Below are 17062 nucleotides of genomic sequence, written 5' to 3'. Positions count from 1 at the left end.
CTTCTATCTTTCTCCAGACTATAAAATTACCCAAATATCTAAGAATTCCTCATGCATAAATGTATAAACTCAAAGCTCCAGAAATCTAATTTCCTTTTGTCCATGTGATTAGGTATGGCCTAATAAAATTAAGCTTCAAAACTAGAAATAACATGTTATATATTAAATATCCCTTCGGTTCTATAAGAGGAATTAATATAATATATAAAATTAAGTAAGTTTATATTTAATGAAGTAAAATAATAAAATAGAGCTTTGGAGCTGAATATCTTAAAGATCATCTATCCCATTCCTCCCAGTCTGGGTTTTACGACATCTACCTATCCTCTCTTTATTCATGCCTCTTCTGGGAGCGTGAATGGAGCCCTCTCCTCCACTTCCTCACTCCTATTATCTAGGGTAGAGAATGCAGACACTGTTTCACAAAATGGTCTTGTTTGGGAAATGCTGATGGAGTTCAATTTCTTCATTTTGCCTAAAGGAAAACTGAAGCTGAGAAAGAAAGCATCTTACCACAGGACTATGTAATAAGTCATTAATAGACAGAAACAGTTTACTTAAAATCTACAGAACAATCAGCAAAGTGTCTTTATTAAGCCCTCTAAGCATACTGTTTTCATACACAAAGTTTTATTTGTCAGGTAATTTAGATGTAGGAAGGTTGCCCTGCTCTAAGCCCATCCCTTTGAAATGAACTAAGATGGTACTATGTTTAAATAGAAATGGAACACATTGAAAGAATCCACTAAAGCAAAAATAATTAGTCTTTTTGGAATATGATTTTTGTTTTCTGTGTTAGAATTCAGTAAGTAGAGTCTCTTGACTATGAGCACCATTAAGAGAGGGCACTATCTGGTTTCTTGTTCCTGTACCTAGCACATACCAGAGTATGATCTTATGAAGGAAAAAGGGAGAAAGAGAAGTAGTAACTACCAAAGTAAAGGAGGGAGGGAAGATGCTACACGTTGGTTAAGAGGCTTCCTTGCCTAGTGGATTTATATCAGATCCTTAAATTGAACAGAAATTTTACTTAAGTTTCAATTTAGGGGGTTGGGGGAAATCACAAGTATCTTCATTGCTCTACTCTATTCATGTATCATGTTCAGCAGACCATGAGGTACCCTATACATATACCTATACTATGTTCTGGGTTGAATAAGGCAAATCCTTATGCCTCTTGCATAGAAAGTCAGCCATATGAAGGAATTTCTTTTGTGTTGAAAATACTCTCTATAGGGAATCATCCCTAACTCATTTTATGAGGCAAGCATCATCCTGATACCAAAGCCTGGCAGAGACACAACAAAAAAAGAGAATTTTAGACCAATATCCCTGATGAACATCGATGCAAAAATCCTCAAAAGACACTGACAAACCGAATCCAGCAGCACATCAAAAAGCTTATCCACCACGATCAAGTGGCCTTCATCCCTGGGATGCAAGGCTGGTTCAACATATGCAAATCAATAAACGTAATCTATCATATAAACAGAACCAAAGACAAAAACCACATGATTATCTCAATAGACGCAGAAAAGGCCTTTGACAAAATTCAACAGCTCTTCATGCTAAAAACTCTCAATAAACTAGGTATTGATGGAATGCATCTCAAAATAATAAGAGTTATTTATGACAAACCCACAGCCAATATCATACCGAATGGGCAAAAACTGGAAGCATTCCCTTTGAAAACTGGCACAAGACAGGGATGCCCTCTCTCACCACTCCTATTCAACATAGTGTTGGAAGTTCTGGCCAGGGCAATCAGGCAATAGAAAGAAATAAAGGGTGTTCAATTAGGAAAAGAGTAAGTCAAATTGTCCCTGTTTGCAGATGACATGATTACATATTTAGAAAAACCCATCGTCTCAGCCCAAAATCTCCTTAAGTTGATAAGCAACTTCAGCAAAGTCTCAGGATACAAAATCAATGTGCAAAAATCATAAGAATTCCTATACATCAATAACAGATAGAGAGCCAAATAATGAGTGAACTCCCATTCACAATTGCTACAAAGAGAATAAAATACCTAAGAATCCAACATACAAGGGATGGGAAGGAACTCTTCAAGGAGAACTACAAACCACTGCTCAAGGAAATACAAGAGGACACAAACAAATGGAAGAACATTCCAAGCTCATGGATAGGAAGAATCAATATCGTGAAAATGGCCATACTGCCCAAGGTAATTTATAGATTCAATGCCATCCCCATCAAGCTACCAATGACTTTCTTCACAGAATTGGAAAAAACTACTTTAAAGTTCATATGGAACCAAAGCAGAACCTTCATTGCCAAGATAATCCAAAGTAAAAAGAACAAAGCTGGAGGTATCATGCTACCTGACTTCGAACTATACTACAAGGCTACAGTAACCAAAACAGCATGGTACTGGTACTGAAACAGATATAAAGACTAATGGAACAGAACAGAGGCTTCAGAAATAATACCACACATCTACAACCATCTGATCTTTGAAAAACCTGACAAAAACAAGAAATGGGGAAAGGATTTCCTATTTAATAAATAGTGCTGGGAAAACCGGCTAGCCATATGTAGAAAGCTGAAACTGGATCCCTTCCTTACACCTTATACAAAAATTAATTCAAGATGGATCAAAGACTTAAATGTTAGACTTAAAACCATAAAAACCCTAGAAGAAAAGCTAGGCAATACCATTCAGGACATAGGCATGGGCAAGGAATTCATGACTAAAACACCAAAAAGCAATGGCAACAAAAGTAAAAATTGACAAATGGGATCTAATTAAACTAAAAAGCTTCTACACAGCAAAAGAAACTACCATCAGAGTGAACAGGTAACCTATAGAATGGGAGAAAAGTTTTGCAATCTACCCATCTGACAAAGGGCTAATATCCAGAATCTACAAAGAACTTAAACAAATTTTCAAGAAAAAAATAACCCCATCAAAAAGTGGGCAAAGGATATGAACAGACACTTCTCAAAAGAAGACATTTATGCAGCCAGCAGACACATGAAAAAATGCTCATCATCACTAGCCATCAGAGAAATGCAAATCAAAACCACAATGAAATATCATCTCACACCAGTTAGAATAGTGATCATTAAAAAGTCAGGAAACAACAGATGCTGGAGAGGTTGTGGCAAAATAGGAATGCTTTTACACTGTTGGTGGGAGTGTAAATTAGTTCAACCATTGTGGAAGACAGTGTGGCAATTCCTCAAGGATCTAGTACTAGAAATACCATTTGACCCAGTCATCCCAGTTACTGGCTATATACCCAAAGGATTATAAATCATACTACTATAAAGACACATGCACACGTATGTTTATTGTGGCACTATTCACATAGCAAAGACTTGGAACCAACCCAAATGTCCATCAACGATAGACTGGATTAAGAAAATGCGGCACATATACACCATGGAATACTATGCAGCCATAAAAAAGGATGAGTTCATGTCCTTTGCAGGGACATAGATGAAGCTGGAAACCACCATTCTGAGCAAACTATCTCAAGGACAGAAAACCAAACAGCGCATGTTCTCATTTATAGGTAGGAATTGAACAATGAGAACACTTGGACACAGAGAAGAGAACATCATACACCAGGGTATGTCATGTGGTGGGGAGGTGGAGGGGGGTTGCATTAGGAGAAATACCCAATTTAAATGATGAGTTAATGGGTACAGCAAACCAACATGGCACACGTATGCCTATTTAACAAACCTACACATTGTGCACATGTACCCTAGAATTTAAAGTATAATTTAAAAAAATAAACAAATAAAAAAATACTCTATATTATCCAGATAATTAAGTATGTATGAATGACAACAAAACAATTTACGAAGGAATTTTTTTTTTTTTTTTTTGAGACAGAGTCTCGCTCTGTCGCCCAGGCTGGAGTGCAGTGGCGCCATCTCTGCTCACTGCAAGCTCCGCCTCCCGGGTTTATGCCATTCTCCTGCCTCAGCCTCCCGAGTAGCTGGGACTACAGGCGCCCGCCACCGCGCCCGGCTAGTTTTTTGTATTTTTTAGTAGAGATGGGGTTTCACCATGTTAGCCAGGATGGTCTCAATCTCCTGACCTCGTGATCCGCCCGTCTCGGCCTTCCAAAGTGCTGGGATTACAAGCTTGAGCCACCGCGCCCGGCCAAGAAGGAATGTTAAAAGAACAAAGTACTTAAGCAAAATGAACATATTCTCTTACTGACTTTTTAGTAGGAAAAATGTAATATTTTTCAAGATATACCAAGAAAAAAAATTAGGCAAAAGATGTAAGTATGACCAGTTCCAGAGACTATAAAAAAAATTAGGTGCCTCATGTCACTTAGGCCATGACTGGATTTAATGTCAGAAGTCATTCCACAAAGTGGTGTACTGCAGTGTGTCCAGAGGTTAGAGAACTGTGAAAGGGGGCTACCAAGGCTGGGAAGATGCAACTGTTGCCGTGAGTGACTTTCAAAGACCCTGATGCCTTGTGGTGCCCTTCTGAAACTCAAACAGTAATGCAGAAGTGTTCTGTTTTGGAATTTATGGTGCATAAAGTTCATGTTTTTAAAAGAGCTTGCTCTCCGGGTGTGGTGGCTCACGCCTGTAATCCCAGCACTTTGGGAAGCCAAGGTGGGTGGATCACTTGAGGTTAGGAGTACGAGACCAGCGTGGCCAATGTGGCAAAACCCCATCGCTCCTAAAAATACAAAAATTAGCTGGGCATGGTAGCAGGTGCCTGTAATCACAGCTACATGGGAGGCTGAGGCAGGAGAATTGCTTGAACCCAGGAGGTAGAAATTGCAATGAGCCGGGTGTGCCACTGTACTCCAGCCTGGGCAACACAGTGAGACTCCATCTCAAAAAAAAAATAAAAGCTTGCCTATAGCTGGTTTCCACACCTGTAGTGTTACGCTCAGCAAATTACATAGCTGGAAATTAAACGTTCAGTTCTACCTTGGCTCCAATTTAACATTTGGTGCTCTCTAGAGTGGGTTGCATGTGTTGAGGCTTTGCAGTTTCACTTGTGGTAAAGGCATTAGCATTTTCCGTTTCTATGCAGATTTCTTTGAAGCAGAATTGATTGCCTCTTTCTTCTCTGCCTTCACAGTAGGTAGAGTTTCTTTCAAACTTCACTGAGGCATCAGTTGCTCTTTGGCAATGTCCCTTACCATGATTATTAACTATAAGTGTGTGGCTTGAGTTTAAAAGTTTTACTTGTTTGTTGCATTGATGTTCCCATGTAGTAATTTTTAGTTTGGTTGTAAAAAAAAAAAAAAAAAAAAAAAAAACCCTGGGCTGAAGTAAGAGTTTAAGTTGTTGTATTTTTTTTTTTTAAACTAGTCCCAGATTTAAAAACTTGTAATAAAATTGAAACTTGAAAAAATGAAAAGAAAACAGAGAGGGGTTTTTACATTAGCTACAATGGTCATTTCTGTTTTCTCAATTCTAAAAATTTTTTTTTTATTTTTCCAAATCATGAGAAAAAACATTTAGCTACTAGTATCATTTCAAACTGAGGTATGGTTAGAATGACTAAATTTTATAGCTATGTAAACTTCAAATAGTAAACTTGGACCTTTATTTCTTGTTTCATCAGCTTGAAAGATTATTGCTGGATATCAACCTCAACTTCTTGCTACATCATTATTTTTGTATTAACAAACTTAATAATATTTAAGTCTTACTTGGTAACCATAAGTAAGTTTTCCATGCTTCATTTACAGGTTAATTCTAAAAATGGAAACCAACAGTGTTTACATTATTACAATCAATATAGGTAGCATTTAATGCATGAGTCTAACGGGGGTACTAATACATTTCCTTCTATATAGTTCTAGTGTGCTACTTAAAGAACTATTTTACTATGATCGGGACCTAAGTATCTTCTCTTTTTTGCTACGTTCAAGACCTACATATCTTTTTTTTTTTTGAGACAGGGTCTCACTCTGTCACCCAGGCTGGAGTGTAATGGTGCAATCACAGGTCAATGCAGCCTCAACCTTCTGGGTTGAAGCGATTCTCCTACCTCAGCCTCCCATGTAGCTGGAGCTACAGCCACGCACCATGATATCTGGCTAATTTTTGTGTATATATTTTTTTGTACAGACGCGGTTTCACCATGTTGCCCAGGCTGGTCTTGAACTCCTGGGCTCAAGCAATTCGTCCGCCCAAAATGCTGGGATTACAGGCATGAGCCACCATGCCGGGCCTCTTCTCTTCTTACATTCCATCAATTGCTCAGAACCATCCCAAATTTTAACTTGCTTTATATCTTTCTCATGTAGTTATGTTTTCCCTAGAGTTTCTGATCACTACTTTTTTGTTGATAAAAAAAAACACAAGGATTTTTTTTTTTTTTTTGAAACAGAGTGTAGTGGCCTGATCATGGCTCACAGCAGCCTCAACCTTGTAGGCTCAAGCAATTCTTCCACCTCAGCCTCTGGAGTAGCTAAGACTACAGGTGCTCACTACCACACCCAGCTAATTTTTTTTTCAATTTTTTATAGAGACAGGATCTCCCTATGTTACCCAGGCTGGTCTCGAACTCATGGGCTTATGCAGTCCTCCAGTCTCAGCTTCCCAAAATGCTGGGATTACAAGCATGAGCCACCACACCCAGCCTAGGATGTATGTTAACATTTTTCCATACTTTTCTTTGTGTTTATATATACACATACTTTTCGTTTTTTTCTGAACTATCTGAAAGTAAGTTGCAGCTAATAGGTGATTTCACCCTAAATACTTCATCATATATTTTCTAAGAATAAGAACTTTCTTTTATATAACCATAATATTATGCCTAGGATAATATTATACCTAGGACATTACTATATTATTATACCTAGGAAAATAATTCAATAATATAATCTAATATATGGTCATATTCAAATATCCCAATTGCCCTCTCCAATTTTTTATGGCTGGTTTTATTCTTGATCCAGGATCCAGTGAAAGTTCACATATTACATATTCTTTTTTTTTTTTTGAGATGGAGTCTCGCTCTGTCACCCAGGCTGGAGTGTAGTGACGTGATCTCCGCTCACTGCAATCTCTGCCTCCCAGATTCAAGCGATTCTCCTGCCTCAGCCTCCTGAGCAGCTGGCACTACAGGTGCCCGCTACCATGCCTGGCTAATTTTTGTATTTTTGGTAGAGACAGGGTTTCACCATGTTGGCCAGGCTGGTTTCCAACTCCTGACTTCAAGTGATCTGCTGCCTTGGCCTCTATTATTTTAATCAAAAGTAGCTCCCCTTTCTTTTTTCATGACACTGAAGTTTTTTTTGTTTTGTTTTGGTTTGAACTTTTAGGTTCAAGGGTACATATGCAGGTCTGTATATAGGTAAATTGCATGTCACGGGGGTTGGTTGTACAGATGATTTTACCACCCAGGTAATAAGCACAGAACCCAATAGGTCCTTTTTTGATTCTCACCTTCCTCCCAATCCTCCATGCTCAAGTAGGCCCCAGTGTCTATTGTTTCCTTGTTTAACAATGAAGTTTTCTGAGTCCAGCCTAGATGTCTTATAGAATGTGCCACACATTGTGATTGTGTCAATTGTTTCATCATAATTAGATTTCAAATAATATTTTTGGCAAGAAAATTACATAGGTGAAGTTCGGTCCTCCTTATTGCATAATAACAGTGGATCCACGGAAAAGCTGTATCATTAACACTGCTAGACTTGATCACTTGATTAAAGTGGTGACCTTCAGGATCCTTCTAATGTACAAATACATTTTGCTCTTTGTAATTAATGTTATCTGTTTGAAATTGCATGAATATCGTCTTCCCAACAATCATTATTCCACTAATTACTTCATTTTACTTTGTGTCTTCCCCACTAGGCTAAGCTTCACAAGGGCAGAGATTTTTGTCTTGTTTATCATTGCTGTATCCTCAATGCTGAGTAAAGTGTTTGTACATAGTAGACCCTCAATATATATTGAATGAATCATCATTAGTTAAATACTTCTGTATTCTCTAAGAGACTATGAACAACTTAAGGACAAACGTAATGTTTTCTTAGTTTTTGTATTTGTAGAAAATAAGCACAGTACTTAGCACATAGTAAAAATTCTATCTATTTTAATTTTTAAGGACCATGGGTAAGTCAGTTACAATATATATGCCTTACTCATTTTCCTTATGTATAAAATGTTAAAAATGCATCTACTTAACTATATTAATAAGACATACTAAAAATTATTTTAATATTTCTTTTTAAAGTAAAATATGGTAAAGCAAAACTCCTAATTTTAAAACAAGGCTCTCAGGAAAAAGTATTAAATTATGTAATACATTAAATATAAATTTCTGTCAGCTTTTCTTTGTAGCTTACATATCTAAAGGCATTTTACTGATACAATGCTAAAATACCAAACTACTTTTTAAACAGTACATACTTATTTTTACCTGTAGTGCTTTTAATGTTTCCTTCAATCCTTCTATTTCTTTTTCCTTTATTTCTGTAGCAAGCTGATATTTTCCCTTTAAGTAAAAAACTGTATTTCAGTACTTTCCAATGTAAATGATAATACAAAAGGGTAAAATATAAGAGCTCAAGAATGAAAATCTCTATTTTAAACCAAATATTTCACAGGCTTTAACCTTCTATCTGTGCGACAAATTACACTTCTAATGATTTCAAAATATAAAATTACAATAAGACCTTTATATGGTTACAATGATCATGAAATAGAATATCTTATTATAATGACAAATCATTTTATCAGTAGAGCATCCTACCCAAGAACTTACAGACACTTTATAATTACTTAATTCATACAACTAGAATAAATACATTCTAATTAATAAGATACAGATGCATTTGTCTAATGAATATAAAAATATGGGAGAATTTTTTACAGAAGATCTTTGGCTAAAAATAAACTATAAGTGATTATTACTAACGGTATGTTCATTGAGATAATAAAAACATGTATTAACTATTAAATAGCTAGAGAAAATATTTAATGTCAGATAAATTTCTAGGTTTGTTGGAGCTTTATCCCCTTTGCCAGTTGGTCTGCACCCAGTTGCAAGTCATTTCCATATTTTTTAAAGACAGTAATTCCAGTGAAAAAGCACTAAAAACATACCATGGTTAATAGAAACACTGCAGTAGAATGGTAAGAACATTAATTTGGGACCTGAAGAGGTCTGGGTTCTAGTCCCAATTTTGCCACTTCAAAGTGAGACCTTTGGCAAGTCATTTAGTCTTGTTAGGCCTCTGTATTCTGAACCGTAAAATGACGGAAGTGAAGTAACATGATTATATCTTCAGTCCTTTCTAAGATTTTAAGCAGTTAACCACCTCCATTAGTTTGTTACTAATGCTCTTTTCTCTTATGGTAAACAACAGATAATAAAAGGCATTTAGCTATGTTTTAAATTATTTTGTAAAAATAAATACCTTTTAATAGATAGAAATTTTTTTAAAAATTATAAATACCTTTTCTTCTTCCAGAGCATACATCTTCATTTGCAACTGATAAACAATTTTAAAAATTAAAATAAAGGGAGATAAACTGTTAACAGTGATCTACACTGGTCACTGAGACTAAAGAAACACTTTATGTATCTATATTGTTTGAAATGGAAATAATGTGAACGTTATTTTCAGATTCGGAAAATAAATAATAATGATATAAAACGAGAAAAAAAGCCAGTCACTAAAGTAAATGAACTTTGTATTTATTTATTTGAGATGAGGTCTTGCTATGTTGCCCAGGCTGTACTCCAACTCCAGGGCTCAAGGGATCTCCCACCTCAGCCTCCCAAGTAGCTGAGACTAGAGGCACACACCACTACACCCAGTTCAAAATTAGCAATTTAATCAAACTGATCAGAGACACCAATTATCCTTGAAAGTTTTGTTTTTTCCTCCAGAAGTTTTTCTTAAATGTCTGAATATTTTGCCATCCACTCCTAAATCACAGCTTTTATCATTTTCCAAAGGTACAATTTTATAAATCAGTAACATTTGTATTATCATTGACAGTATTTATGTTCAAAAATTTGTGCAGCCTAACAAATTAGGACCTGTTTAAAAAAATAATAACATTTTAAAGGCCAGGCGTGGTAGTTCATGCCTGTAAACCCAATACTTTGGGAAGCTGAGGCGAGAGAATTGCTTGAGCCCAAGAGTTTTGAGACCAGCCCGGGCAGTATAGTGAGACTTCCTTGACAAAAAGTCCCAGCTACTTGGGAGGTGGGAGGATCGTTTGAGTCCTGGAGGTGGAGATTGCAGTGAGCTGAGATCACGCTACTGCACTCCAGCCTGGGCTACAGGGCGAGACTGTCTCTAAATAAATAAATAAAAATAATGACATTTTAGAACAGAAAAACTAAAGTACACACACCAAAGGAAAATTATGAAATACTCTAAGCAACACAAGAGTATTAGGCAAAATTTTCAAGAAATGAAATTTTTCTTAGGAAATTCCCTATTTCCTTTTTCTTTTTTTTTTTTTGTGAGACGTAGTCTTGCTCTGTCGCCCAGGCTGGAGTGCAGTGGCGCGATCTCGGCTTACTGCAAGTTCTGCCTCCCGGGTTCACACCATTCTCCTGCCTCAGACTCCCGAGTAGATGGGACTACAGGCGCCCGCCACCACGCCCGGCTAATTTTTTCTTTTGTATTTTCAGTAGAGACGGGGTTTCACCGTGTTAGCCAGGATGGTCTCGATCTCCTGACCTCGTGATCCGCCCGCCTTGGTCTCCCAAAGTGCTGGGATTACAGGCATGAGCCACCGCGCCCAGCTGAAATATTTATTTATTTATTTATTTATTTATTTTGAGACAGAGTCTTGCTCTGTCACCCAGGTTGTACTGCAATGGTGTGGTCTCAGCTCATTGCAACCTCCGCCTCCTGGGTTCAAGCAATTCTCCTACCTCAGCCTCCCAAGTAGCTGGGATTACAGGCTCCGGCCACCATGCCCGGCTAATTTTTGTGTTTTTAGTAGAGACAGAGTTTCACCATATTGGCCAGGCTGGTCTGGAACTCTTGACCTTGTGATCTGCCCGCCTTGGCCTCCCAAGGTGCTGGGATTACAGGCAAGAGCCACCGTGCCTGGCCTCCTATTTCCTTTTTCACACTCCTCACATTCAAGATCCCTTTCTTTAAACACACACACACACACACACACACACAAATTAAAAAACAAAGAACCCAAGAGCACTTTCTCCTCTACCCTTCAGATATCTGAGTATCCTTATCTTGCCTAAAGTCCTTTGTGACAGCAGAGATGTGGACTTGCTCTTTCCTAGAGAATACTATGCTACACTTTGGGCTTTTGCTTCCCTAACCTTCAAGTAAAACTCCCATAACCTTGGTTAGGCCTAGCTCAGATTAAAGGAAGAAAGTCATTTGCTTAAAAAAATTCATACATCTACACACACTGTATTATAAAGATGAAGATAAATACAGGAAAGGAAAAATGAAGAAAAAATAATGATGTGAGATAGAGATAAGGAAATTTTCAGAGGATATTTTACATGAGCACATTTTCTTAAACTATTACAATATTTTCTTACTAGGAACTGAAGAGAAATTTTAGTCAAGAAGAGCTACAGAATTCAAATTAGCTGAAGGTATGTACAGTGATTTATGTCTTGATTTTTTTCTCATTTTCATACTACTATTAGTTACTGATGATTGATATTTATGGAGGCTACAGTGCATAATAATCATCTCTTCTAATCCTTGACATCTCCCTACTTGCATCTCAGATTTTGATCATAATGTTATAACTCTACTTTGGTAAAAGGGTACTACGGAAGAGGCAAGAGCCTAGGAAGTTCTACTAAAAGAAAGAGGAAAGGGGAAAGAAAGAACAACACACACATCCCACTCACCTAAATTATTTAGGACAGATGAAAATATATCTCCATCTCCAACAAAATAGTTTTCCCAATTTCCCTCCTTAACAAACTCATTCTACTACTTTACATTTTATTGTCAGTTGTGATTAAAATTATTTTATTCATTTCCTACTTCCCATAATACCTTGTTCTCCTTTTTGTCTTTGGTGAGTATGGAGAACAGCTTGCCATAATATTCATGGGAGGGGGAGGAAATGCAATATTTAAAATGGTAGTATTTGTCTATCCTTATGAAATTACCTGCTTTTTAAAAACTGCCATTGCTTCCTTGTGTTGCTCTGCCAATGTTTCCTTTTGATTCTGAAGAGTTTCCTGTTTTAAAAATTATGACAAGTTAAAATATACATTCTAGCAACTCTCTTTCAGCTTTAAATCTTAACTGGGTTCACAATTTAAAGTTAACCAGACCTTTTACATATATTATTTTGTGCTCCTGGAATTCCACTTTAAACCAATTTTATGATTATTTTTTGAGACAGGGTCTCACTCTGTTGCCCAGGCTGGAATGCAGTGACACAATCACAGCTCACTGCAGCCTCTACCTTCCCGGGCTCAGGTGATTCTCCTGCCTCAGCCTCTCTAGTAGCTGGTATTACAGATGTCTGCCACCATGCCCGGCTAATTTTTGTATTTTTTGTAGAGACAGGGTTTTGCCGTGTTGCACAGGCTAGTCTCAAACTCCTGGACTCAAGTGATCCACCCACTTCGGCCTTCCAAGATGCTGGGATCACAGGCATGAGCCACTGTACCTGGCCCAATTTTATAGTTTTTTAATTGTCATAGAATCATCACATAAGCATTTTGCTTTATGTTGCTTTTTTCATGGAAAAAAAACACATTGCTTCTAAAATTTTTAAACTTTGGACGTTATTTGCTCCAAAGCGTTCTCTAAGAAAAATATCTTTTAACCAAAAGTAATTAAAATTAACAAATTAACAGTCCTAGTATACAAACAGACTATTGTCTTAGAGTTTCAAAAACAACAACAATAACAACAAAAACCAGTTTTATGATCTAAGCAGAAATGCTTACCTGGCATCATATACACCTTTAAGTTCATTGGAATAATTTTTTACAAACCAAAACTACCACAGAGAATTTCTGAAAAAAAATCTATATATGATTCCATTTCTTTTTTTCTCCTTCTCCCACCTTTTTGGTGGAAGTTGCATGTTTGGTTCTTTCTATTCTAGATGACTTTAACGTTCTTCTATTTTTATCAAAGTTAATAATTCTCATCATTTAAAAATTAGGTCTAAAAGTGGCAACCACTTTCAAATTTTTCTCCTGTTTGCTCCAGATTTCTAAATAATACATTGAGTTAGCAATTTAAAAAGTTTATCTTTTGACCTCTTATTGATGACAGTAGTGGCCCATCTGGAGCCACCGTTGTGAGGATGCCAGCTGCAGCAAGGGAGATGCAGCCAGGGCTACGGCTCTGCGAAGTCATTTGGGGCTGGGAACAGGTGATCCCAGCAGGAGCCCTGCACCCTACTAAGTTGGCGGGGCAGGAGCCCATGCTCTCAGGTGCAGCTACAGCTGTCCGGCCACAGCTCTAAACCCTGGTATCCCTGCACTCTGCACTCTCTGTGTGGTGGGTGGCAGGTAGGGGAAGCCCCCTTGAAGCTGAAGCTTAAAGTACCTGTTTCCACTCCCTGGCCTCTCCCTGCTCTCCATGTCTGCTCCACTGTGGAGCAAAGTTGTGGACATGTCCTGATAGCCGAGCCTGGGCACTGTCGCAACCAGGACAGGTATATGCACACTTGGGGCAGTGCAAGAAGGAAAAAAGAAATGGAATCATACCAGACCCTGGCTGCCTTGGCTCCCTCTGGAAGCTGCTTCTGAGGGTGAAACTTAGGGCACCAATGAACACAGGAGGGAGGCCAGAGGGCTCAGGGTGGCTCAGCGTGGGCCCGCGGGTACCCCTTGGGATGGACAGCCTGGGTGCTACAAACAGCATGTTGATGGTGACAGGAGGTGCCCCTAGACAGGAAGGGATGTCCCCAGTGAAACCCCACCTTCAAGCCACAGATGGCCTGAAGCCTGGGGACCAGGGCTGCCAGTTCCAGGTGAAGTGGTGGCAGGGGAGTGAGAACTTTCTTGATGCCTTTGGCCAATCAAGTGGTATTTTCTGGACCCACCCATGGGCCAATCAGCACACACTTCCTCCACTCTGACCCCATAAAAACAGTCAGACTCAGACACTTATCTGCACTACCTGCCTGCAGAAAGGAGCTGCCCATTTCAGGTTTCCTGTCCACTGAGAGCTGTTTGGTCACCCAATAAAGTTCTTCTCTGCCTTGCTCACCCTCCAGTTGTCAGTGTAACCTCATTCTTCCTAGACATGGGACAAGAACTCAGAACCCACCAGACGGCAGGAGCCAAAGAAGCTGTAACACTTTCCTGGCGGGCTTGCCAAGCTGCAGGTGGGAGCTAAAAGGGCTGTAACACTATAGCTCCCCAGCCTTTGCCAGTGCTGGCTAGGCCAGCCCAGGAACTGCGGGCCAAAGCAGGGCAGCAGGACTGAAATAGCTGTAACACAAACAGGCCGAAACACTCCCCATTGCTTGCCACACTGCAGGTGACTAGAGGAAGAGAGGGAGCCCTTCTGTGAGCACAGACCTCAGGGCTCCCCAAGCGAGAGCTGTGATGCTTTGGGACTCTGCAGTTCCTAGCATCTCCAAGCTTTTGGGCACCACCACATTCCCCTCATCCAGACACTGGTGAACAAAACTCAAGCAGAGACACCGCCAGCCACAGAGGTTTTTGGCTTGTGAAGTGACACCCAAAGGATCCTGTGACACTATTATGATAGTTGGAAGTTTAACTTTCTTATACAACTATTACCCCACAGCTCCTCCCCTATTCTTCCAACAGAGTTATATCAAAATTGGCTTAAATTAATAGTCAGTATTTACACTGTTATGACTATGTAATTATTATGTAATATTGAGTCACACAGTATGCCATGATTACATTTTTATTCTCATACAACTTTGTTTTTCTGCAGTTAGTAATTAAAAATATTATAATTCCCATAGCTAATTTTAAAAAATAATACTGTCTGTACTCAGATCTATATCAGCTGAAAAAAAAAACTGAATGAAAAAGGCAAAGTGAGAACATCCCAAGAATGACTTAAAAGTCTCAAACCATTTAGGAAACCAGGCAGATTTAGAAAAACTGTAGATGTCTGACTAAATCTTTCAGAGGCTATCCTCAAAGTTCTTCCTGTGAAAATAAAGTTGACTCTAACCACATCTGCAAGGACAGAAGGAAAGAATGAGTCCATTGGAGACTTCAGGGATAGGTTCCTTGAGGAGCAGATTCTGAAGATGTGACCTCCAGCTCTTTCCTCACTTTTTGTGAACGGCCTTAAATACAGAAGCAGGGAATTTAATATGTAACAAATTTGTAATGGTAAATAGCTCTACTAGCAGATCTCCAAATCCACTTCAAAAAAAGGCTTAGAACACAAATAAAATAAACTAATGGCTTCACAGATAAAATAACTAAATGCTCCCACTATAGTCATCAAGCACTAGAGGAGGGTGCCTCTTGGTAAGACACCTATAAATACTTATATGCATAAAGTACATTAGAAAAATAATTGTCATGGTCTAGCCAAGAAAATAAAGGAAACAATCAGTGAGCAAATCAATGACACTGCTATGGGGAGAAATCGTGTATTCAATTTCTCATTTTATTCTCAAACTTGCAAAGAGAAATTTCTCTAAATATTAAAAGTAACCTCTCCCTTGGAGTCAATGAGCTACTCAGACAGGGGTATCTCAAATAATCCACAGATATTCTCCCTGTTTCAGCCTGTTAAATGCTAACCTCAGATCCCCAAATGAGAAATATTATTTTCCTTTATGACATCCATGCCCATCAAATTAAAAGATAGGGATCTATTATGTAAACAGAATTGCAAAATTAAGTTCTCTCTTGCTTTTTTTTTTCTTTTTTTTTCCCCCTCAGATTCCTGATGACTTTCCTGGTCATAATCAGATCATAGCTAATTTGGATATTGACTTACTGGTAACTTTGTGTATGATCAAACCAAAGTGAAGATCTCCATGAAGTGGCACCTTTGTGGGCAAAAAGTTTTACTGATATCGGCAGTAAGGTTCAGATCCACCTATCTAAACCTCTACCTAAGTTTACAAAATACCTCTAAAACCAAATACTAAAGAAGAACTAAAGCCAATAGTCCAAAGGCCTAATAGAGAAAAGAAGAGTCATACCTTATGAGTATGACTGGTATAAAAATAGGCACAGTAAAAATAAGTCAGTCTTTAAACAATGTTGTTTCCCAGTCAAAAAACCCAATGAATGAGGATAAAGATTTGTTCAAGACCTAAGACCATAAATAAAATAAACATTTCTTTATAGTACTGAGCCCAAGTACTATTTTAACTTCAGTGCTACCCAAAGCTACTTTTTTTTTTTAACCACTATAGATATGTGTTGCACTTTCTACAGTATCGCTTTAGATCAAGATAGTCAACACCTAATTAGTTTTTTCCTGGGAAAGTAAAAAATTTACCTGGACAGTGATGCCTCAGGGATTTTACTGAGGAACTTTAAGGATATTAAATTTACCTGTAACACTATACTTGTGTAATAATGGGGACAAGTATTTTCTATGTTCTGAAGATGAGGAGAGTTGTAAGACTGATTCCATTTATCAACTTACTGTTTTAGCAAGGTCATGAAAATTCCAAAAAAAGTTTAGAAGTTTGTCAGAACAAAGCACATTATTTAGGGTATGACTAATCTCAAGAGGGTAAATGTATCACTCCTGATGAATTATAAACCATTCAATACTTCCAAGGCTGGTTACTAAGAGACAATTAAGAATTTTTCTGGGTTTCACTGGTTACTTCAGACAATAGGTTCCAAACATTTCTGAAATCACCCCACCTCTATATAATTTACGTGCTCAATAATGGAACATCTCCCTCAGGAACTTAAACATGAACAAGAATTTTGTGGCTTAAAAGTAACTTTGGGTTCTTGTCATGAAGTCTTTGCCTAAGCCAATGTCTAGAAGGGGTTTTCCAGAATTTTTATGGTTATTCTATAATTTGTATGGTTTCAGGTCTTAGATTTAAGCCTTTGATCCATCTCGAGTTGATTTTTATTAAGGTAAGAGATGAAGTTCCAACATCATTCTTTTACATGTGGCTTGCCAATTAT

At 38.0% G+C, this 17062-nt stretch overlaps 1 protein-coding gene across 1 annotated transcript in view; it reads right to left on the bottom strand.

The window, feature by feature from the left end:
- CCDC73 (coiled-coil domain containing 73) overlaps nt 1–17062 on the bottom strand; it is a 151701-nt gene that overhangs the window by 85476 nt on the left and 49163 nt on the right. The window contains 3 exon segments of the mRNA XM_030917797.1: nt 8393–8467; nt 9432–9467; nt 12101–12172. Coding sequence (XP_030773657.1) covers nt 8393–8467; nt 9432–9467; nt 12101–12172 — 183 coding nt within the window.

The sequence above is a fragment of the Rhinopithecus roxellana genome, chromosome 15 (assembly GCF_007565055.1).
Source record: "Rhinopithecus roxellana isolate Shanxi Qingling chromosome 15, ASM756505v1, whole genome shotgun sequence".
Classification (NCBI taxonomy): Eukaryota; Metazoa; Chordata; class Mammalia; order Primates; family Cercopithecidae; genus Rhinopithecus; species Rhinopithecus roxellana.
Note: the sequence above shows the minus strand (reverse complement) of the source record. Positions and strands in the feature narration are given on the sequence as shown.